General features: G+C 36.4%; 1 protein-coding gene and 1 pseudogene across 2 annotated transcripts in view; both read right to left on the reverse strand.

The window, feature by feature from the left end:
• Positions 1–5,065: 5,065 nt before the first annotated feature.
• PRIMA1 (proline rich membrane anchor 1) overlaps positions 5,066–23,061 on the reverse strand; it is a 132,779-nt gene continuing 114,783 nt past the window's right edge. Inside the window, exon 5 of one of the 2 annotated variants that reach the window (XM_074235472.1) lies at positions 5,066–12,667. In XM_074235472.1, coding sequence (XP_074091573.1) covers positions 12,565–12,667 — 103 coding nt within the window. In that variant the 3' untranslated portion in view covers positions 5,066–12,564. The remainder of the gene's footprint in view (positions 12,668–23,061) is intronic. The other variant, XM_074235473.1, reaches the window with a different exon arrangement.
• LOC141522225 (acyl carrier protein, mitochondrial pseudogene) lies at positions 5,075–5,579 on the reverse strand (annotated as a pseudogene).

Consider the following 23,061-nt stretch of genomic DNA (forward strand, 5'->3'; position numbering starts at 1 on the left):
CTATTCCCCTTCTTAGAACACACTTACTTCTTCCTTACCTTTGTCCTTTGGAATTCCTATCTGCCTTCAAAGTTTAATTCATGTGCCACTCTATAGAAAATCTTTCCTGAACTCACCATGGGATCTACTATCTTCCTTCCTTCCTTCCTTCCTTCCTTCCTTCCTTCCTTCCTTCCTTCCTTCCTTCCTTCCTTCCTTCCTTCCTTCCTTCCTTCCTTCCTTCCTTCCTTCCTTCCTTCTAGAAATGACAGAAGAACTAGAATCAAGAAGACCTGAGTTCAAATTTAACTTGAGACATTTTCTAGCTGTATAATCCTGAGCAAGTCACTTAACCACTGGCTGTTTCACTTTCCTCATCTGCAATGAGAAAATTAGGTGCAATTCCCAGAATTTTTGTTGACTTCATTTGTAATCCTGTGTGTTTTATTTTATGCATTCAAAAACATGATTCTGTGAAGACTCCATATGTTTCATCAGACTGGTAAAGGGTCCCATGAAGCAAAAAAAAATTAACTCCTTTAGTTTTGAGTGATTTTCTCTTCAAATTAACATAAAAATACTTACCTGTTTGCACATTTTAAAATTCTGTCTCTCCAATATAATGTATTCTTCTTGAAGTCAGGAAAAGTTTTTTCTTCTGTTTGTCTTTTCCTTGTATCCAAAAGGATACTATGTACCCAAGCATCTAATAAATGCTTGTTGGATTCCATTAGATTGATCTAGATTGGATTGATTGTAGGTTAGTCAGACTTTTGAACTTTGTTGTTTCTTGAACATCACTATGTATAAAGCTCAGTTTTACACATTACCTTTCTCATCCTTTTATCATCAGCCCTGGGTCTATTGAGCAAAACTGACCAAGGTTCATGGCTGGCTGGAAGAATTTCATTGTTTGAGAAGTTGAGGATGTTACATGGGGAAGCAGACAGTGTCTCAAAGTTGAATCCTAGTGATGTTTCCCATAGTTTCTCTGGAGCTTGAAGGTTCATAAAGAATTACTCTAGGGGCGGCTAGGTGGCACAGTGGTTAAAGCACCGGCCCTGGAGTCAGGAGTACCTGGGTTCAAATCCGGTCTCAGACACTTAGTAATTACCTAGCTGTGTGGCCTTGGCCAAGCCACTTAACCCTGTTTGCCTTGCAAAAACCTAAAAAAAAAAAAGAATTACTCTAGTTCTAAACCTTCAAGGCATGTGCTTCAAGTAATTATCACTCTCATTTTACAGAAGAAGAAAATGAGGTTTGAAGAATCCAGGTATTATGCTCAGGGTCACACAATGATAGAGCCATAACACTAACTCAGATATCTCAAAGTCAACAGATATTTATTAAGCCATCCTACCACAGGGCATATGTAGTATGCTTCAGGCAAATGACTGAGCCATCTTCACTGAGGACTCCTGGGTAAAGCTTTCATCCAAAAAAAGACTTTGTGGGAGGGGTGATGCCCTGAGTTTTTCCCTAGGTCAGCTAAGGTTGTCAGATCTGGTTTGCTGCTAAATAGGTCCAGCACTAGCTGCCACACAATGCCCACATGTTTAAATGGCTTCAAATGTCTAATTGAATTATCCTCAAACTTCCCACTAGGAAAGAAAAGCATGTGTTGATGTAAAGGGGCTTTCACTGAGGTTGGGTCAACTTTCTTTTCTTCAAGGCACCTCTGATACTGCCATTATTCATGTGAAATGCAATCTTCTGCCATAAAAGCATTTCAGGCTAGGGTACAGGTGACATGGGAACTTTTAATCAAGAGATATCCAGAGAATTTCTTCCATTTCTGCAATGAAAACCTTGGGTTGACATAAGAGTGATGACAAAGAGGCTAAGTAGGTCAATGGGGTCTTTTACCTTCCCATCTTTCCAGGGAAGGTGCCCTAAGACAAAACAGAAAGAGAAAACAGCCCCTGGAAATGAACAGATGGCTCTCCCAGCAGTCTCAAAGAACAAGAGCCAAGACAGGTCAACCCAGGTGAATGACCTTCAAGGGTATCTAGTCTTTAATTGATTAGGAATCTTCTCAGCAACATCTGTGACAGGTGATGATCCATCTGACAAAGAAAGGCATTAAAGCATCAGGGTCCCACTGCCCCCGATCTCTACCTGCTTTTTGGATAACTGATGGTTAGAAAAATTTACCTTTTTACAACTTCCACTTAATGTCTGTAGCTGTTCTCTCATACCAAGAAAGATAAGTCCAGTTCCTTTTCTAGATGTTTATTTTTCCATTATTTGAATTTAGTGATCTTTTAACCCTAAATCTTTTACATGGTTTAACATATCCACTTTTTTTTCTTAAAAAAAGATGAATTTAATAACAATAAACCAAAATCATCAGATAAACATACAAAAAGAAGGGCAATATCTTAAACCTTTAGTCCTTAATAAGGCAGATGACTGGTTTTGTTTTCCTTCGTTTCTTTCTTTTTTTTTTTGTTGATTTTCAAACCCATCCTTTTTAGAACTAGCACTTCATTCCTATGAATACACTATTCTCTTGCCAGCCTGTTCCTACAGGCTCTACCCACTCTGTTTGAGCCATTTCTCCAATTTACCTGAGCTACCTCAAATCTTTGATTTTATTTAAATTGTTCATTTCTCTTTCCTTCCTTTTGACCTTTCCTTTCCCCTGTCTAAATAAGCAAGTGGTTCAAAATTATCCCTTTAGCCAGCAGTCTCAAGTTCTTAGCTTCAGTAATATTCTTTAATGGTATTCTTTCAAAAACAAACAAAACCTTTCCCTTTACTTTGTCTTTCTCCCTTGAAAGAATTCCCTTTCTGATATATGCTGAATTCTGTTCTTGCATTTATTAGCTGAACCCTTACCTGTCCCTATTTTATTCTCTCTCTATTCCAATCTTGGACAACCATGTGGCCTGGAGTCAGGAAGATGAGTCTTCCTGAGTTGAAATTTGGCCTCAGACTCTTATTAACAAAGTGACCCTAGGCAAGTCACTTCACCCTGTTTACCTCAGTTTCCTTATCTGTAAAATAAGCTGGAGAAGAAAATGGCAAGGCACTCCAAGGAAACCTCATAGAGTCATATAGACATGATTGAAAAATGACTGAACAACAAATTTTATTATCCTCTTCATTCCATTTCGAATGCAAATTGTCCTGGGCACAAAACTTTTGTCCATCATAAATATGTGCTATATACATTTGTAATCTTACTCCATCTTCCCCTTGAATATTTATTGCATCTTCTTGTTTTGATGGGGGCTCTTTTCTGATATGTTCCACTCTTTAAAAATAGGAGTAAAGGAAAGAAGGCCTTCAAAAAGAAACCGATGTTGCATGGTGGGAATGAGCATCCTTAGCCATGAGACCCATCAACTCTTGCCTGTACTGTCAAGGAATGAAAATCAATAAAAAATATTTTTATTATATGCTTACTATATGCACACTACTAGACTGAGTACTAGGTAAACAAATAGGAGGCAGAGATCAGGTAACACAGAGATAAGGGTTGTTTCTCTGTATAATGGTAATGAGGTCCAGACCAGAAGCAGGGCCAGTAGTTAGGTGGGGAAGTGCTATTCCCAGGGCTTTTTTGTTCAGCTTGCAGGATTGTTTCTTTCTCTATCTAAGGGGAAGTAGTGGTTAGGATTGTGGCAGCAGTTTGATAAATTTACACATATCACTTCTTGTAGGAACTGCTTTTTCAGCCGTCCTATTTGTGGTGACCTTTGCTAAGCAGATGTCACTAGTGAAGATGGTTGGTCCCTTGGAAGATGCCCGCTGGGGCCAGACTAGAAGTAGAGTTGTTGGTCGGGCCTTACTTGTCTCAGAGGTAATTCAGAGCAGGTAAAAAGGCTGACAAAGTGGGACTGGAAGCAGAGTGGTTGAGGGGTGCTGTTTCTACCAAGGCTCTTAGGTTCAGGGTCCTGGGTTATTTCTATTAGGTCCTAAGAGGATAGATTTGGTGAGGTTGTGATCTGCCTAATATATACTACCTATTGTCTCTCCCTCATGGAGTCTTGTTGGTTGGTTTGTGACCAAATTACTTCCCTACTTTATCTATTCCCTCTCTTACATACTTCTCCTGAAGGAATCTTCTTAAGGTTTGATCTAATTATGTTATTCTCAGTTCAGAAAATTCCAGTTACTTCCTATTCCCTCTAAAATAAGCCTGCCCTTGAAATACAAGCCAATTAGATAGGTCATGCTGTTTGCACTCAGTGTATGGCTAGGGAGGGTATGCTGATTGAACGATTTCATTTCTTTGATGTCATTTTTAAGAAGCTTTTATCTTGTTTGGTATCTCTGTCTTCTAGATTCAGCTTGACTTATCCTAGATTTGTTACATTTTTTTTATTTGAGGTTTTTAGCTTGGAAAGATTACTCTACCAGCTTGTCAATCACATTTGCTCTCTGATAACTATTAGATAAATTTGAATCTAGTCAGGGAGCTATGTTGGGTTTGGATATTTAAACAGAGGAAGATAATGAACAGTACTCTTAGTACCCCATATATATATATCCTGCAATTTTCCATCTCAATGCCTTTACTCATATTATTTCAAGGGTTGCATTATTCCCAGAATGTCCTCCTGTAACTCCCAATCTTTATCTGGTGAAGCCTAACTTGTTCTTTAAACCTCAACTTATCTAACAACTCCTCTAGGAATCTTGTCAGATTTCCCTAGATACTAATGACTTTCACACTCAGATCTCACTCAATTTTGTACCTTTCTAATGCATTTATCAAGTAGTATTGAGAATTATTATGATTGCATATAGAGAGCTTATGTGGATGGTGGGTAGTGCCATGGATAGAGTGCCAAGACTGTAATTCAAATCTGACCTCAGTCACTTACTGTATCTTTCTGGACCGGTCACTTAAACCTGTTTGCACATACAAATAGCTAACTAAATTTGTTCATTCATACACTCATTTAATCATCATTTTTTTTAATTTTATATGTTTATTTTTGAAGGTCAACACATATTTAGACAACTTAAATATATAGTTCCAACAGAAATACTCCAACAAAAGCAGCAACAATCTCAAAATGTGTTCTCACATTCATATACTCTCTGGGATCATCCAAGTTCTTTGATTTTTTTAAAAATTACTTTATTGGTGCACATCTTTCTTATCTGCAATGTAATCTACAATCTCTTGTGGACACATTAACTTTTCAGCATCTATGTCAGGAATTTCAAACCCAAATTCACCTTCCATGGCCATTATAATTTCTACTTGGTCCAAACTATCCTAGCCCAGGTCTTTCATGAAATGGGAAGATAATGAAAACTTTTCTGGGTCAATCTTATCATATAGTTTCAAGACATAGAGGACACTATCCTGAATGCTCTCCAGTGTCAGAGGGGGCAAATCACTATATTGGTGGCTCAACTATAGGGATATTTCTGAAACCTGGATATGTTCAGGGGCAAGGACCCCCGCTGCCACCCTCCTCCTCTGCCCTGCCGCTGCAAGAGACCCATCCAAGCGGCCGAACCAAGGTGAACGTGGGGCCCGGGGTCCGGACAGCAGCACCAAGACCGAGGGCAGGTGGCAGACAGGTGGAGAGGACACGGGCCACTGTGGCTATGCCGACCCAGAGTGCCTTAATCATTGTTTATTGATTAATTGTTTAACTAGAGGTCAGAATTAGAGATCACCTGGATCAATCAATCCCTCTCTTTTTTTTTGGAATAAGGACAATAAAGTCTAGAAAAAAATTCAGCGTCTTGTTTGCTTAAGGTCACCCAACTATTGGCATCAGATTTGAAGCTCGAACTTGGTATTTCTTTTCCTGCCCTCGCTCCTCCCACCAGCAACTCTAGCCCAGGATTCATTTTATTGTACTATAAATAGCCTCTTTTTCAAGGCTACCCTTGATAATTTTTTTAAGTTGACTTCTTCAAAAAGATTGATCATGAAAGCTGCCAACTTGGGAAGTGGTGAATCCCTTTTTACTGGAAAATTACAAGCACAGATTTCTGTTTCAAGTTAGGGATTGGGTTAAAGACCCTTTGAAAACCCTTCCTCTCTGAAATTCTATGATTTAAAATACATTTACATAAGTGTGTTATGAAAAGGCTCATACCTGGGAATGTGGTTATATCATTAACCCTCATCTGATTTTATAGTACTTAATATTTTTCTCCACTTATGACACTATAATTTATATTAGATTTATTTGTGTCTATTCTCTCTTTCAAGATTGTGCACTGTGTCATAAATCTTTGTAACTCTCCCTAGGTGGGCTTGAATTGATGAGAATTGTAGATAGTGTATTTTTGCTTTCTTGTGAGTTCACTGGTTCCCATGTTATGTTGAGCTATGTTTATTTATGTTAAGATAAATAAATATATGTATAAGATATACTTATAGATAGCTATTTTACTTGCTTTGAAATCTGTTCTTAACCTAGTGAACTATTTTTGTTCCCTTTCCTGATGATGATGATGATGATGATTGGCTCCATGTGACTGGTATGTTTAAGGATGTGAATCTGCTATGTTACATGGCACTGATCATAAAGCACTATTTCCCAAAGGCTTCAAATCACTTTCTCGTGTTAGCTTTTGTTTCTACAAATTCCCAGTGAATAGTGCCAGATGTTATTGTTATTATTAGAAGTTATCATCTAAGTCCATTACCTCCTGTATGCCTTTTATGAATTGTCTATGTTCTACTCGGTATTATAGTGATTTACGTATACTTTCTTTTTTGGTTGTTGTTTTTTGCAAGGTAATGGGGTTAAGTAACTTGCCCAAGGTCACACAGCTAAGTAATTGGTAAGTCTCTGAGGTCAATTTTGAAATCCGGTCCTCCTGACTCCAGGGCCAGTGCTCTATCCACTGTGTCACCTAGCTATCTTTTATGTATATCTTTTAAACACCCTACTGGGGATAAGTTTCTTAAAGGCAGGTAAATTGCCTTGTTTGGATTTTGCCTAGTACTCAGCAATGCTCTATACCTGGTGGAAGCTTGGTATTGGATGAATGAATGAACTAATGAAATAACCAACAAGATGATCAACTTTATGAAGAATGGGATCTTTTCTAAGCTTTGTATATTATTTCAGGGGACCTTAGAACTCTACACAAAGTATATACCTACTAAGTATTTGATAAAAGGATTGAATGAACTAGACACTAAGCTTCATATAGACAATGACCTTTTCTTAGCTAAGCTTCTTAAAAACCCCCGTCAGTATAGTACTTTTCAAGTTGTAGTGACATAATAAAGCTTGTTGAATTGAAAGAATCTGTGTGAAATTGTCATAGGATAATTATTTTCATTATCTTTGATGATAAGAGCCAATAGTCCCCTATCCTGCCAATTTCATGTTTTGTTTCCATCTCTCTACCAGTTTATTTCACAAACGACAATTGAACTTGTTCTTATAAGTACATTTTTATTGAAAATAAAAAATTAGTGATTCCCTCTTCCCTCCCTCATCTCAAATGGTGTACTGCACAATTTCCAAATGCTACAAGGCATATTTATTGTGCAATATCCTTAGAGACTAAATATACATTAATGGCTTATTGGAGGACATGACGACATTGATTTTTATGTTTCTCCATAGATTACCATTGATACAGATTCTCAATAAACAGTAGTCATTTTCCTCTGTACATGTGGCACACAGTTAAGAAGGCAGATTTCAGGATATTTACATTCATGCATTAAATCTAACACGCTACCTTTGCAATTGAAATAATATACTTTGTATATATGCAGGGAATATTGTAATTATATATTGTTTATCTCTCTTTAAATATATAGCTATATATATATATAATATATATTTCTATGCTTTTAAACCTGTTCATAATCTTCCTTTCAAAGCTTGTTTCTGCAGCTCCTAAAGAAAGGGCTGGAGAACTCTGACAATTCTGTTTGCCTATTAAATTCTAAAGTAAGTCTCAGCTATGATAACTTTGGAAAATATCTATCTTAATAAAATGTAAAAAAGAAAAGTCATATTTCATTCTGGACCTCAGAGCTTGTAAAATATTCTGAGAATCTGTCTCTATTTCTGATTTGGGACTGCAGATACATTCTAAAAAAAATAAATTCTCAGCTAGAAAAAGATCAAAGTCAGATTGGATCTTATGTATGCTTAAAAAGTGACCTGATGTCATTTAATCAGGTAAAAAGCAATTGGAACTCCCTCCCCTTCTCTCACCAGTCCATAAGAAATCTTTTTCTGAATGACCAGTTTCTGCTTCAGAGGTCTTGTCTGAAGTGACTTAAAAAAACCAACTGAGATGTTTTCTTTGCATTTTATTAAATGAACCAAATAATATCAGAGATGGAAGAAAACTTACAGGGTATTTAGTCTAAGTAAATTCTTCATTTTGAAGATGAGGGAAAAGGTTCTAAAGAAATGACTTGCCTGAGGTCAAACAAGCAGTTCCAATTCTAAACAAATAATCTTAGAAGTCCCATGGCTTAGTTTTAAAAACAATCTGTATGACCTGTACTAAATCCTCTAATACTGCTTCCCAATTCTAGTGTGATGGGTTAAGAATCCTGGCTTGGTTGAGTCTATATGCTGACTCAATCTTTGATTTGATATATAATCTTGGACTCCCTTCCCTGGACCTTTGTTTCCAAATCTATGAAACAAAAGTATTAAATTAAATGACCTCTTTTATTCCTTTTAGATTTAATATTCTATGTTCTAAGGGTCTCCAACTTTTTCTTGAGACCTTGCTCTTACACTGACCTTCTCCACAGAGACCATTGAATAGAGAAGCTCAACTAACAACCCACTTTTAAGATAAGACATTTTACCTTCCACTTAGAAAGTAACTGCATTTTGGGAAAAGAATATTTTTAATAAGGGTTGGGAAATAGCCTTTCTGAAACCACATGATCTACATTTAGGGTTCAGAAAATAGAGTTACTAGAGCTATCACAGTCTAAAACTTGGGAGGATCTTCAGGGTCACCAAGTGAACCCATATTGGAAGAAGAATCCCCTTCAAAATATACTGCCCCTCCCATTTCTAGGGATGAGGAATTCAGCTTTGGATAGCTCTAATTTTTAAATTTTTAAAATTTAATATGAACATTTTTAATTTTACCGGGAAAGTAACTTCCTTAAATGATATGAGAACTCACAAATCACTAATTTACTGAATGTTGAAATGAAAAAGAGATGATTCTGCTGAGGGCAAGTCATTTGTCTAAAGTCACATAGCTGACAAAACCAGACTGGATCCTCAGGCCTCCTGATTCTTTGAGTGATGCTTTTTTTCATTTAACCAAAGTATGTATGAAGGTTATATTCAAAATGAAGCCACTATGGTTTTAGTGTACAAATCCTCAATCTCCAATGAGTTGTCAGTATTTGTATTTTACTGCGTGATAGAATGGAAAGATCATTGAATTCAGAGTTAGAGGGAATAGCTTTGAATTCAACTCTGTTACTTATTATGTTGTCCATTTGTTTTTCAGTCACATTCAGCTGTTCATGACCCATTTGAAGTGGTACCATTTCCTTCTCCAGTTTATTTTACAAATGAGGAAACTGAGAGTACTCCTGACTCCAGGGATGATACTCTATCCATTGTGCCACACAGCTGTACTATCTATGTAACTTTGGGCAAATTCCCATTTCCAGTCTTAACTCATAAGGAGTTTTCTCCTTAGTGAAATGAGGAGTTGTTGGAATTTGATCCCTAATGGTCCTTTTATATTTGAAAATTATATTCATAAGACCATGGTTCTAAAGATGATGTCTAATTAAAAACTTTCATTTTACAGATGAAGAAACCAAGGCCCAGAGACATTAAATGACTTGCCCAAGATCTCACAGAGAGTAAATATCAGAGTTTGGAGGTTTCCTGACTCAAAATTCAGGTCCTCTTTCTCTCCTAAGCCCTGTGATTCTTCTTCCATTCTGACTTTCTAGAAGCCAGAAAGGCAGATGTGAGTGGGGAGTATCTCACTTCCAGCCTATTAATTTATTATCAAAACAACAAATATATTTGGTGAGCTAGAGGAGACTATGGCATGTCTGTGCTCATTTAAACTGCACCATATTGGGGGGGCAAGTTTAATAAAGTACTATAACTGAATGTAATAGGAAGTAATTCAAAATTTAGATTCTGATCAATATAATTTCCTTCTGCTTACAAACATCTACTCATTTATAAGACTGATAATACATGTCTCAGATCAGAGGCCACCATGCGCTGCTTTTTTCTTAAAGGAAATAATCCAAAAATAAAGGATTATTTGTTTTAGAGGAGCTCATTACAGTTTGGAAAGGCCAATCCAAACTGCAATTGGTATTAGTAGTTACTCCTACTTAGATTTGCAATTTTTTTTCACAAGCACATATCAGATCATATTAAGCATGGGGTTTTAAGAGTAAAAGATTATTCATAGGGATGTATACTCTAAATCAGAACTTGGGTGAAATGTGGTTAAATTCCACCCAGTGATGATTACCTTGAATACACATTTAGATGATTGCTTTTGTATTAATAGAGACCTACTTAAGAAGGGTATTGTTGTGGGAGCTGAAGGAAATTCAAAGATTGAAAAAAACAACCACATAGAACTAGGAATGATTTTTTTTGTCAATCAGCTCCATGTGGAAATCTCCTGCCCTCAAGAGCTTACAATCTAATGGGTAGTCAATTTAAATAGATGCACTATATAATGCAAAATAGAGCATATGTCAATATCCTTACTGACATGTGCTAATCCCATGGGTGAATGTTTTCAGTAATGAGTTTGCTATGGTTGGCTCAAGACACAGATATTGAATATTACAGAGGTTTCACAGTGGCACTGAAAATCAGTATGTGAGATCACTCTTTTTAACTTTCTTTTTTATTTTTCTTTCATACTACAATTCAATTCTCAGAACTTTCTTTCTGAAGCAAGGTTATTGAAAAAACAATATCTAGATGATAAAGAAAGCTACAAATTAGCTTTCTGGGGAAGGGAGACAAAACAAGGCTGTCTCACAATCCTAGACTCCCAGAGTTAGGACTTCTGAGGATCATCTACTACAGCCCAAAGTTAGATCATAAATCTCCCCTTCAACATCCCTAAGTGGTTAGACAGTTTCCCTATGAAGACCTCCAGTATTGAGGAACAGATCTAATTGTTTATTTTATAGAGAGGGGACAACTCAATGCCTTAGTAACTTGATACTTGCAATACTAAATGAATTGGATTTGGTGGCAGCTTGATTTTAGGGAAAGCATAATCCATGCCAAACATAAGGATGAAAAAAAGTTTCCATATATAATTTGGCATAATAGGTAGCCTTGATCACAGCCAATCAGAACTTAGCTCACAATCATTTTCTGTTTTTTTTTTCTACAAACAACACTAACTATAGGCTAGGTCTATTAAGCTCTTGGTGAGTTAAAAAAATATGCCAAAAATTGGAAAAAACCCAATAAGGTGGGGAATGGGACCTTCCCCATTCAACAGCTCATCCAAAGGATGGAAGGAGAACTTTGGTTTCTGGTCTGGCTCATCCTTTCTACATCTGAGACCATGAACACAGCAGTTTATCCAAACCATTGTAAAAAAGTTTCTTTCTCTTTTTTTCTCCTTCATCAAGCATTTTCACAAAGAACTAGCTGTGCAATAGGTCCTTAGACTATGAATTTGGAGAGTTGTGGAGGAACAAGGAACTCAAGTATTTTCTGGGTGAAGAAGAAAGAAGGTATGCTAGAAACCCAAAGCAAAGGATGAAGGCTCTTGAGTAGGAATGTATTGAAAGCACCTTTTTAAAAAATGAAAATTCTCACAGTCATACCAACACTTGAAGGAGCCCTGTCCTGATTGAAGGAGCCTTGGGTCATTGGAAATTGCATAGTCACCAGACTGCTGATAGGTTTCCTGGCCTTGCTTGTGAGGGCATGCAGGTTAGGGGCAGATAGTATACACTCATGGATGCCTTCACTCTAAAGGTTAAGATGAAGTGGAGAGTACTACTGCCTTGCCAGAGGGATGTAACCAGCAGGGGTATGTAGGAGAGAGAGAGAATCCCATTACAAATCTCCAATCCCAGCAAGTCCTCTTTTGTTCTTGTGAACTGTGGATCAAACTAAAATGAGGACAGCAACCATAAGAGAGAAGCTCAAGGCATGTTGATGTTTGTTTCCTCTATGGATTTTGCATGTAGTCATCATGCTTCATTCTGGGCATAGGAGGAAGAACACTGTATCTTAAATAAGAAAATCTGGGTTCATATTCCAACACTGCAGCTCCTTCTTAAGATGTATGACTTTGGATAAGTCACTTGACTCTCCTGACTTCAATTTCCTCCTCAATAAAATGAGGGGGTTGAACTAGATGATCTCTAGGGTCCTTTCTAACTCTATATTCTCCTTTCTGAGCTGCCTCTGACTGGCAGTCAAAATCCTTTTCATCAAATGCTCAGGGAAGTCTTGAAAAACAGTCGATTTTCTCTCTTTGAATACTTGAGGTGTGCAGGAATTGGGAAATTAAGTCTTGAGCCCATCAAACTGCCATCTGCTATATCTTTGCTCCCTCCCTTCTTCTTGTATCCCTGTGTGCTTTGACAGAGACCTCATTCCAGCCAGGCTGTCTGGAAGTCAGCAGGAATTACACAACTGCATTATTTACATCCACTGTTTTGTTGTTTTGAGAGGAGGTCATTGCATATTCAGTTCCACTTGTTCCATTCTCTTCTTTTCTTAGTGGTTTCCTGGAAAGTGGAAGGTGGGAGAAGAGAGAAGAAAAAAATGGATAGAGAAAAACATGAAAATTACTTATTAGGGCAGACTTAGAACTCATATATATTGAAGGAATTCCTGCTTTTCAACTCAATATTACATAATTTTCAAGGTGTACCATAAGAATTTCATAGTATGTTCTCTCCTATGCTATTTTGAAGGTATATTACAAACCATCCAATATTGTTGGATGTGAAAGGGGAAGGGTTTAAATCCTGTCTCTTTCTAGAACTATACATGAATACATTGGGTGGGGAGGACTTTGCTTCCTGTTTCAGAGGACTTATTTAAGCATTGTTGTATTTCTCAACGTTATAGTGACCTTAGGTTACTGGACAAGGCATATAGATCAGTCTCTGAATGGGAGACTGATTAATAACAAATGCAATAGATGGTATCCTGTGATTTGCAATGTGTTTTCTTTACATGCTTGTCCCTCCCAACACCCCATTAGAGGTAGGCCTTATAAGGATTATTAATATTCTCATTTTATATTTGGGAAAACTGCAGCTTAGATAGGTGACTGATGCTATCTTGAGCACACCACTGATGAAGACTAGAACTAGGCCAGGTTCTATAAGTTCTAATCCAAACTCTTTCCATATCACTGCTTGTGTTTTATTATACCAAGGAACTGTAGAAGGCATTCTTACCTTAATTTGACTAGAGGCATAGAGGAAAATTGATAATAATAGTAGTACCAATAAAAATATAATTAGTATGTACCAGTGGTTCTCAAGCATGTCTTTGTGGGATGGGTTGAGGATTAGTCATATTAATGCTCAACCCTTATTTCTCTAAATTCTACCAGTGTTTTAAGACCTAGCACTATCCTTGAAGTTTTTCCCCAAACTTTACTAATTGCACTGATGGATCCAAACTCTCATTGTTGTTGTTTATACATTTCAGTTGTATCTGATTCTTCATGCCCCCATTTAGAGCTTTCTTGGCAAAAATACTGTAGTAGTTTGCCATTTCCTTCTCCAGTTTATTTTACAGAAGAGGAACTGAGGCAATTGGGTTTGGTGGCTTGCCTGAAGTCATACTAGGAAGTGTCTGTGGCCAGTTTTGAACTTAGAAAGATGATTCCAGACCTGGCTGTACTACCTACCTGCCCCCAAACTCTAATGCCTCCTGCTTTCTTGTACAATGCACTATGGCACTTAAACCATATCTTCTACCTAGTTTTCTGTTCTCTATTTAATATACATACATATATATATATATATGTATATATATATATATATGTGTGTGTGTGTGTGTGTGTGTGTGTGTGTGTGTATCACCTTTTCCATGAGATTGAAAGCAAAGGTCACATCTTATAGGGTCGTTTAAAAGCTTGGGAAATCTGGTCCAACTCCCTCCCTCATGCTTTACAGATGATAAAATAAAATCTAATGAGGTAGGATGATTTGTTCAGGGTCACATAGTACATAGAAGAATGAGATGGGACTCAGGTCATTGAGTCATAGAGCTTGTAGAGGTCTTGGAGGTCTTCAGATTCTAACTCCCCCTCATTTTATAGAGGAAGAAATTGAGGGATAAGAAGGTGAAATGAGTAGTCCAACTCCACATGGATAGTAAATCATCGGAGATGGGATTTGAACCCAGGTCCCCTGAGTCCAGATAGTGTAGTCTTCCCACTATACAATACTTCACCTTAGAACATCAGAGCTGGAATGAACCCTAGAGATAATGTCATCAGCCCCTTCCTTTTCCTCCAATGAATCTGTGCTCTCATACAGTGGTTATTTCTTCCATGGATGGAGATCCCAACTGATTTGACCCTGATCATCCTGTGACTCAGCCAGATTGTTCCATATATTTATTGTAGCAGGATTACTCAAATTAATAGGGGCCTCCCTAATTTTCACATTGCATAGAGTGGCTTCTAATGGAGTATATGGCCTATTTACTAGTTGTTCATTGCTTCTGTTACATGTTCAAACCATCTCTTTTTCTTATTCTCTCTCTTTTTCTTGCTCATGTGTTGAATATTTCCTTTCTTTTATGGATGAGGAAAATTAGGCTCCGTGATTAACTTTCTAGCTTAGTTGCTTATTTATTGAATAGTAAGGCTGCATTTCAACCTCAAGCCTTCTGACTCTAAGTTCAGTGTTCTTTCCATTATCCATGATATGTTCTACTAGTGAAATTTGTATTGACAACTTTCTCAGCTGCATTGACCATAGCCTAAAATTATCCATTATCACAAAAATCCTCAGAAATCTGCAGCATCTGTTTTTTAAAGCCCCTTAAAGTTTCCCAAGGCCCATCTTAGGCATCCCCATTCCCACTTGAGAGACACTGGTATGGGTCAATAGTTTAGCATTTAGATGAATGGAAAGTACTAGAGAAGTTCAGTAAGATGAGTTACCAGTAAGTTGATGATAATTAATGATCAGCATAAAAATCCCATCAACTATTTGTCCCCACAGCAAAAAGAAGAAAATATGATTTTCTCCTCTTTCTTTTCAATAGTAGTAAAACAGAGGAAATGACCAAGAAACCAAACCCCATTCATAGTTTCTTGGTGGCAGTTCTGAGTCACTAATCCTTCCTTTAATGTACATCAATTATCAAAGTAGTTTCCATAGTGTTTAGTACTTTGTTCAAAGCACCTTTATATCTATTATCTCCTTTAATCTTCTCAGCAACTCTATGTTGTCAGAAAAGACTATTGATTACAATATAGAAGACTAGAGCAGCTATTACTCTCCCTTTGTGATTGATTATAAAACTGAAGTTCAGAAAATGAGCCAATCTTATGCAGTTAGTGGCAGAACTGGGATAAAAATCCAAGTTCCTTTGTTTCTAGTCCATGTTCTATGATGCTCAGTTGGATACATGGAAATAGGTTGATTAAAAAAAATCAGGATTCCCTCTCATTCTGCTGTGACAAAAAATTCACAATCGCCCAAGCACCTAATTTGTATGATATGACAAATAGAACCCTATGTGGAGTCCCCATTGCTGTCTCCTACTATGATCTGGGCAAGGGACCTTATTTCTCTTGCCTATAGTTTTTTACTTGTAAAATGAAGGTGATAGAATCACAGAGGAAAAAGGGTGTTTTTGAGTGAAAGGGTATTACAATAAACATTCCTTTAATGCAGGCTTTATCTCATTTCAAGACTTTGGAACCCCCGTTATCATTTTTTTCAGTAATTTTTCAATTTCTTGGTCCCATTTGGGGCTTTCTTAGCAAAAATGCTGATGTGGTTTGCCTTCTCTTACTCCAGTTCATTTTATGTATGGGGGACTGAGGCAAAAAGGGTTAAGTGACTTGCCCTGGGTCACACAAGCCTGAAGTCTTCTTGATTCCAGGTCTGGTACTTTATCCAATATGCTACCTAGCTGTCTATCATTCTAAGTGCCTAATACATGATTGTCAGAGTTAGAAGGGACCTTTGAACACAGAACATAAGAATAAAGAATATATAATTTTAGAACTGAATGGGACCTTAGAATATATAATACTAATGTCAGGGGGGTCTCAGATCTCACAACAGAATTGAAAGATCTAATTAAAAAACCAAATATCAAATGTTGAATGTCAAGACTTTGAAGGAATCCTAACCTTCATCTAGTTCAATCCATTTGACCAGTGAGGAAATCAAGGTCCACAAAAGATAACTGACCTGATTTGAGGAAGGTCACCTGTTAGCTAGGTACATAGTAGGGTTAAGATTAAAAACAGGTCCTCGGACTCCCAATCATCTTTGTACTTCATAATTTAACTTATTTTAAGCTAGTCTTTTATTTTATGGTCAGAAAGAAACTATGGACACGTTGTCTGGAGAGCTCTGTGGCTTCCTTGGAGAAAAGATGCTTATTCTCAAATGTTATTCTTCTTAGCTTTCCTGAAGAGCAGAAAGTCTCAATTCAGGTCCTTTGAATACTTGGTTTTTTAAAACCCTACTATTGCCAAGGTTGGACATTAGCTGATTTCTGCTGTGGTGCCACTTTTCAGATCAGCATATATTTGAGAGGGCAATTATGAATGGTGGAAAATTCCCTTCTGCATCTGGAAAAGGCAGTCTGGTCTATTTCCTCAGCTTTGTGCAGCCAAAGGCAGACTAAGGATATTGCCAACAGGCCAGAGTTAGATTTACAACTAACTCACAAGTTAGGCCTAAGGTTTCTGTTTTTGCTTGTTTTCACTTAATTTAAATCTGAAGAAATGCTTGTCCATGAAAATAGAAGAAATGAAGAACTGTCTCTATAATGAAGAACTGTCTCTATATCTCCTTTTATATTCTTTTACTCATTAATATAATATATATTTCTAGAAACAGAGAGAAGTCTTAGAAATCTCATAATCCAACTCTCCCTCAATTTTAAAGAGCAAATAAGTAAGGCCTAGAGAAGGGAAGAAACTTACTTACCCATGAATATATACTGGAAATTTATAACAGAGCCAGGAATAAAATTTAGTCTTTTGGCAATAAATTTCCATTTTGAAATCACCTTGTCCATTTTTATGTTTTCTGTTTTTTTCCAAATTCACTAATTTGGCTCATTCCCACTCCCCCCACCCTACAGGATACCATACTGTTTTTGTACCATTGACTCATCTGTAAGCTCAACATGAAGCTAGGAGACACTTTAAAATAATTGAATAGATGTGATGGGCCACAGCTCATACTTTGCTTTTGTGATATGACTCTTGGAATTGGTGAGATGGATAGTCCAGATTAGTAAAGGGATAAGGTAAATATACTTCATGTCATACTCACTCAGAGGCTCAGGATAAAACAACAACCCCTGATTCTCTGAACCAGGTTTGTACCTGCTCTCTGCCTAATTTCTCATTCAGGAGACTGATGAATATTTTATACTCAGATGCCTGTATAAACAGCATGCTTTCAAACATGTGGAGCACCTTGGTTATTCCAGCACATACATGAAGAGGCATTTCCACCTGAGAGGTGAGAGAAAGAATGCTCCACAAACTGCTGCCTAAATCACATGGTTCCTAAAACCAAGAAAAAGTAAAATGAGCTTTGCAACTGTTAAAATTGAATTGTTCAGCTTTTCTATAGAATTTCTCAGTATTTTTGGAGTGATTCAGTTCTGTTAAAATCAATTCAAATTCACATTTATTAAATGCAAGGTGCTGTCCATGGTTCTGAGTGAATCCTTATAGATATGACTTGAAGTCTCACTGCCAAGGATGAGCTACTTTATAGTAATAATAACACACAATTATATGATACTATATAATAATGAAGATAACACATTTTCCATAACACTTTAAAGTTTGAAAAATATTTTACATAAATTATCTCACCTGGGGTTTAACAACAGCTCTGTGGGAGAGGTACTGTCATTATCTCTTAATCTATATTTACAGTTTTTAATTTCTATATCTACTTAATTTCAAATGTATTCCACCCTCCCTCCCCAGAGGTCCAAGGGACAAAAAAAGAAGGGTACCACATCCGGCAAAGTGAATCAACATGATGACTGAGCCTGATAATATATGTAATTTTCCATTGTCATCTATCTCTTCAAAGAGGGAGGAGGTTTCATTTTATTCTTTTCATTTACATCACTGTAGTCACTATGTATTATAGTTGATTTACTTCTATTTATTTCATTTTTGCATCAGTTCATATATCTTCCCATGCTACTATGTATTCTTGATTTTCATCATTTTTATGGCAACAGTAGTATTCCATTATAGTAATACAATCACAATTATTTAGTCATTCCACAAACAAGGAGTCAACCTATTTTCTCCAAATCTCTGTGGCTACAAAATAAACTTTTAAAAATATTTCGGTACAATAAGTATCATTATTATTATTTTCATTTTATGGATGAGGAAACTGAGGCTAAGACAGGTTAGATGGCTTGCCTGACTACAAAGTTATTAAATATCAAGGGGTAGGACTTGAAAAATCTATCTATGAAAATTATAATACAGTGAAGAGTAACATTAATGCAAATCTAGCTTCTGTAGGCTGAGTAATGTTATGTGCAGATGTGCATTACTATTTTTTAATATACATTGATACTGTAGTGATGAAATCTAAATTAATTTAAGGCATTCATAATTCTTTATAGCTTTTTTTCCTCAACCTGTATTTCCTGTTCAGTGAACAATAACAGTACAAGTAATATCATGTGGGATCTGTAAGCTTTTTAATTGTACAAGATAAGTGCTCATAATATTCCCAAATGCTGGAAATCACTGCAGTAAACCATTTTGCTTCCTTATGTATTAGCTTTGCAGCATCAGCATGTATTATTCTATACCCAGTAATTGTCTATAGGTTTTCTCTGTCTATAGTTTACTCTACGTAGCTTAGCAATCAAACCTGACCATATACTTGCTTAATAAGTACTTTAGGAGATGCATCATGGCACAAGGGACAGAGGGCTGGCCTCAAAGTCAGGACCAGGGTATAAGTCCTGTCTCTGACTCATACTGGCTGCCATCTTGGGTAAGTCATTTAATTTCTCAGTGTCCCAGGCAACTTTCTAAGACTAGAAGAGTAAAACATTTGCATATGAGAATTTCCATTCCCAATGTTATCATAGGTCTTTTTAAAAAGTATTTTTGGATACTGATGATAAAACCTAACACACACACAAATCTGCTCTCAGATTTATCTTAGTAATGTATGACTCTTTTTGTACTACTCTCGTATCTTCAATGACTTCTTACCTACTGAATAAGATTTGTTATGTCATACAATTAATCTAATAGCACAACTTTTAAAATAATAATTAAAATTGGATGAAACTAAGATGTCTCAGTTTTGCTCTCTGTTAATATAGTTTTGGGGTGGCTAGGTGGTGCAATGGATAAAACACCGGCCCTGGAGTCAGGAGTACCTGGGTTCAAATCTGGTCTCAGACACTTAATAATTACCTAGCTGTGTGGCCTTGGCCAAGCCACTTAATCCCATTTGCCTTGCAAAAACCTAAAGAAACAAAAACAAAAACAAAAACAACTAAATATAGTTTTAAAAATGTTGGAAGATTGTTGAAAGAATTTGTTAAAATTAAGTTTGAGAATTATCCGTACCACCCCTACTTCCTTTACTTCAGATAATCTATTGTTATATTTTTTAAAGTTTATGACTTTATATCTTGTCCTCAGTTCAAGCTATTCATCCCCTCTGGATTCTTGATAGGCTACAAAATCCTACTCTTAGGTTTTTTAATGTACCAACTAAACATATTTTGTTCACTCACCTATTCATTCCTTTATTATTCATGCATTCATGTAACACATCTTTAACACATGTTTTTTATATGTTTGTATTGTTTTCTGGACTCAGAAAGGGGGAGCAATAGGATAATGGATTGGTAAAATGATAGGGGAGAAGGAGTTGTATGGTGTCAAATCATCCAAATTTGAAAATGCCATAAGACCAGAGAAAGATGAAATTTGAGTAGGCTGTCAACAGCTACAGAATTAAAATTTTCACGGATTTATTAAATGTATTGCTTAAGTAGATTCAAAAGTCCCATTATAAATATTCACCCACAGTATAAGCCCAGCCTTCCTTTTATTCATCTATTTATTAATTTTGACTCACACAGTTAATGATTACTAGTGAGAGTAGGAGATAGATCCTAGAGACATCATAGAGAAATGAAGGATTTGGAGGGTGCTTAGAAGATTCTACTGGGTGCTGATAATGATATACTAATAGATATTTAGCTAGCAGCTGAAGTGAAACTTCTGAAGAAGATGACTTATTCTGGATAGTTCCAGAGAGCAGAAGTCAGCTCAATGGTTCGAAGTGAGGCAGATTTCAACTTATCCAATATAATTTTTTCCACTGAGTACAGTATTATGTCTTGTTTATGGCAGATGCTAAACAATTGTCAACTGAATTGAGTTGCATCTTGTTCAACCTCTCTTTTCAGACTGACTATGTGCTATTATGCTTGCTTGGTGCTAAAGGTATAAAGATAAAATCCAAAAAAATACCTGCCCTCAAGGTGCATACATTCTACTAGGTCAAGGAGGGGTGATGAAGAGGAAAGATGACAAAGTGTACATTTGACAAAGGTGCTTGAAAGAAAATACTATTTAAATTGGGCTGGGGATGGACTAAATGCTCATTTGAGATCCTATCTATTCCAATTATTCTGTAATTCACACTTGTAGCAGGTCACAAAGCTAATTTAGTGGTAGTACTTGGTCTAGCAATAAGGGTTTTCTGACTCTCAATTCAATGTTCTTTACCAATTTTATCTGCTGTAGCATAATAGCTTCTCCCTTAACTAGCTAGCTAAATAATAAACTAATAGTAATCAAATACTAATGAGACTGGAAGATGGTTAAATGAAAATTGTTGTTATTTAGATTAATGGAATGTTATATTTGGCATTTTACAGATGAGGAAACAGGGCCAGAAGATATTAAGAGTTTAGAAGAATGTTGGCATTCTAAAAGTGCTGGAATGACTGTTACTTGTGATAACATATGAAATTTCAGGATTATTGGATTTAGAACTAGAAGAAAACTTTGTTCAGTCATTCAGTGATCTGATTCTTTGTGATCCCATTTGGGATTTTCTTGGCAACTATACTAGAATGGTTTGCCATTTCCTTTTCCAGCTCATTTTACAGGTGAGGAAACTAAGGTAAACACAATGAAGTGATCTGCCCTAGGTCACACTGCTAAGGGTCTGAGGCAAGATTTGAACTCAGGAACATGAGTTTTCTTAACTCTAGACTTGGCACTTATCCACTGCACTGCCTGAGTAAGACTTTATAAAGATCAAAATGGCAAGTCTATAGTTTTGCTTTTAATCATTGTCTCTACTCTTTACAAGACTTGTAATTCTAGTCTTGCACTTAACAGAAGTTACCAAAAGGTAAAGGAATGAGACAATATGAAAATTGAATATGCATTTATAAATGTAAAAATTTGATAAAATACTCTAGTTATAAGGGATCTGCTTAAATAAGATTATAATAACTATCTCAAACAATTACTTACTATACCGTGTTATCATAAAACTTCCTAGCTAGTGTCATGCCTGAATTAGCATCATTTTCTTTGTTTTTTTAAAAATCCTAGTGATGGTTCAAGGCCCAATCAAAATAGCACTTCTTTCATGATTTTTCTATTCCCTCTCCCTTCCACAAAGCTCAAATTAACTTTTTTAGGTTTTTGCAAGGCAACTGGGGTTAAGTGACTTGCCCAAGGCCACACAGCTAGGTAATTATTAAGTGTCTGAGACTGGATTTGAGCCCAGGTACTCCTGACTCCAAGGCCGGTGCTTTATCCACTACGCCACCTAGCTGCCCCCACAAAGCTCAAATTAGACATGATCTTTCTTCCTCAAATTTTTTTCATTTGTAATTCCCTTAGTCACCACTTGTGTTTCATTTTGTATAACAACTAATGTATGTGTTTCTGTCTCCTATTACGTTGTAAAGTCCTTGGAGATCAGTCACTGTCTTGGCATATTTCCAAAAACACGATCCAAACCTAGTACATAGCAGGGACTTAGAAAGTGTCTGTTGAATTGAAATAAACAGTTGAAATTCCATTGGATTTTATAGTGAAAATCAAAGTAGTTAACTTTTCTGGAATCATGAAGAATACAGTTGAGTCATTCATTTCTTTTTATTTATTTTTTTTGGTTTTGCTAGGCAATAGGGTTAAGTGACTTGCCCAAGGTCACACAGCTAGATAATTATTAAGTGTTGGAGGTTGGATTTGAACTCAGGTCCTCCTGACTCCAGGGCCAGTGCTCTATCCACCTAGCCATTCATTTCTATATGGTATGCTGGCAAGTGGGCAATCTAAGTTTTCCTTGCTCACAGATATCTGAGGAAAGAAAAACACCCAAAGGCTAATAGTGCTGATTTTAACAAATCCATTGTCATGTTCTCATCAGTGACCTGATGAGACTTTTAAATTGTACCAGTCCTTTGCCTTTGGGTAACTTTTGCTAAGCACAGAACTATAATTACAACACTTCTTATGAGTCATTTATGAATCTTATGTCTCATGAGGTCACTCTCAATTAATGATGATCAGGCTGGAAAAGAGGTTAATTTCCACAAAACCAACTAATTTAATCAGCAGTGGTTGCTAAGCATAAACAATGAGAATGCTTGTAGTGATTGCTGATGAAATAAAAATTGGTCCTCAAGGTACACAAATAATTGGGTCACACAATGGATATCTTAGCAACAAAAATATCTGCCTAGAAATTTCTTGAAGTACTGATTTACAGACTATTCATATGTTTCATTACCAAGTTTCTTTAGAACAAGAGTTTCTACTAAAAATTTGCTTAGATTGGTCAACAAGTATTTATTAAGTAAGCAAGTACTAAATGCTCATCCCTATTCATCAGATTAAGGTTGTTACATTCCAGGA

The sequence above is a fragment of the Macrotis lagotis genome, chromosome 4, assembly GCF_037893015.1.
Source record: "Macrotis lagotis isolate mMagLag1 chromosome 4, bilby.v1.9.chrom.fasta, whole genome shotgun sequence".
NCBI classification, from domain to species: domain Eukaryota; kingdom Metazoa; phylum Chordata; class Mammalia; order Peramelemorphia; family Peramelidae; genus Macrotis; species Macrotis lagotis.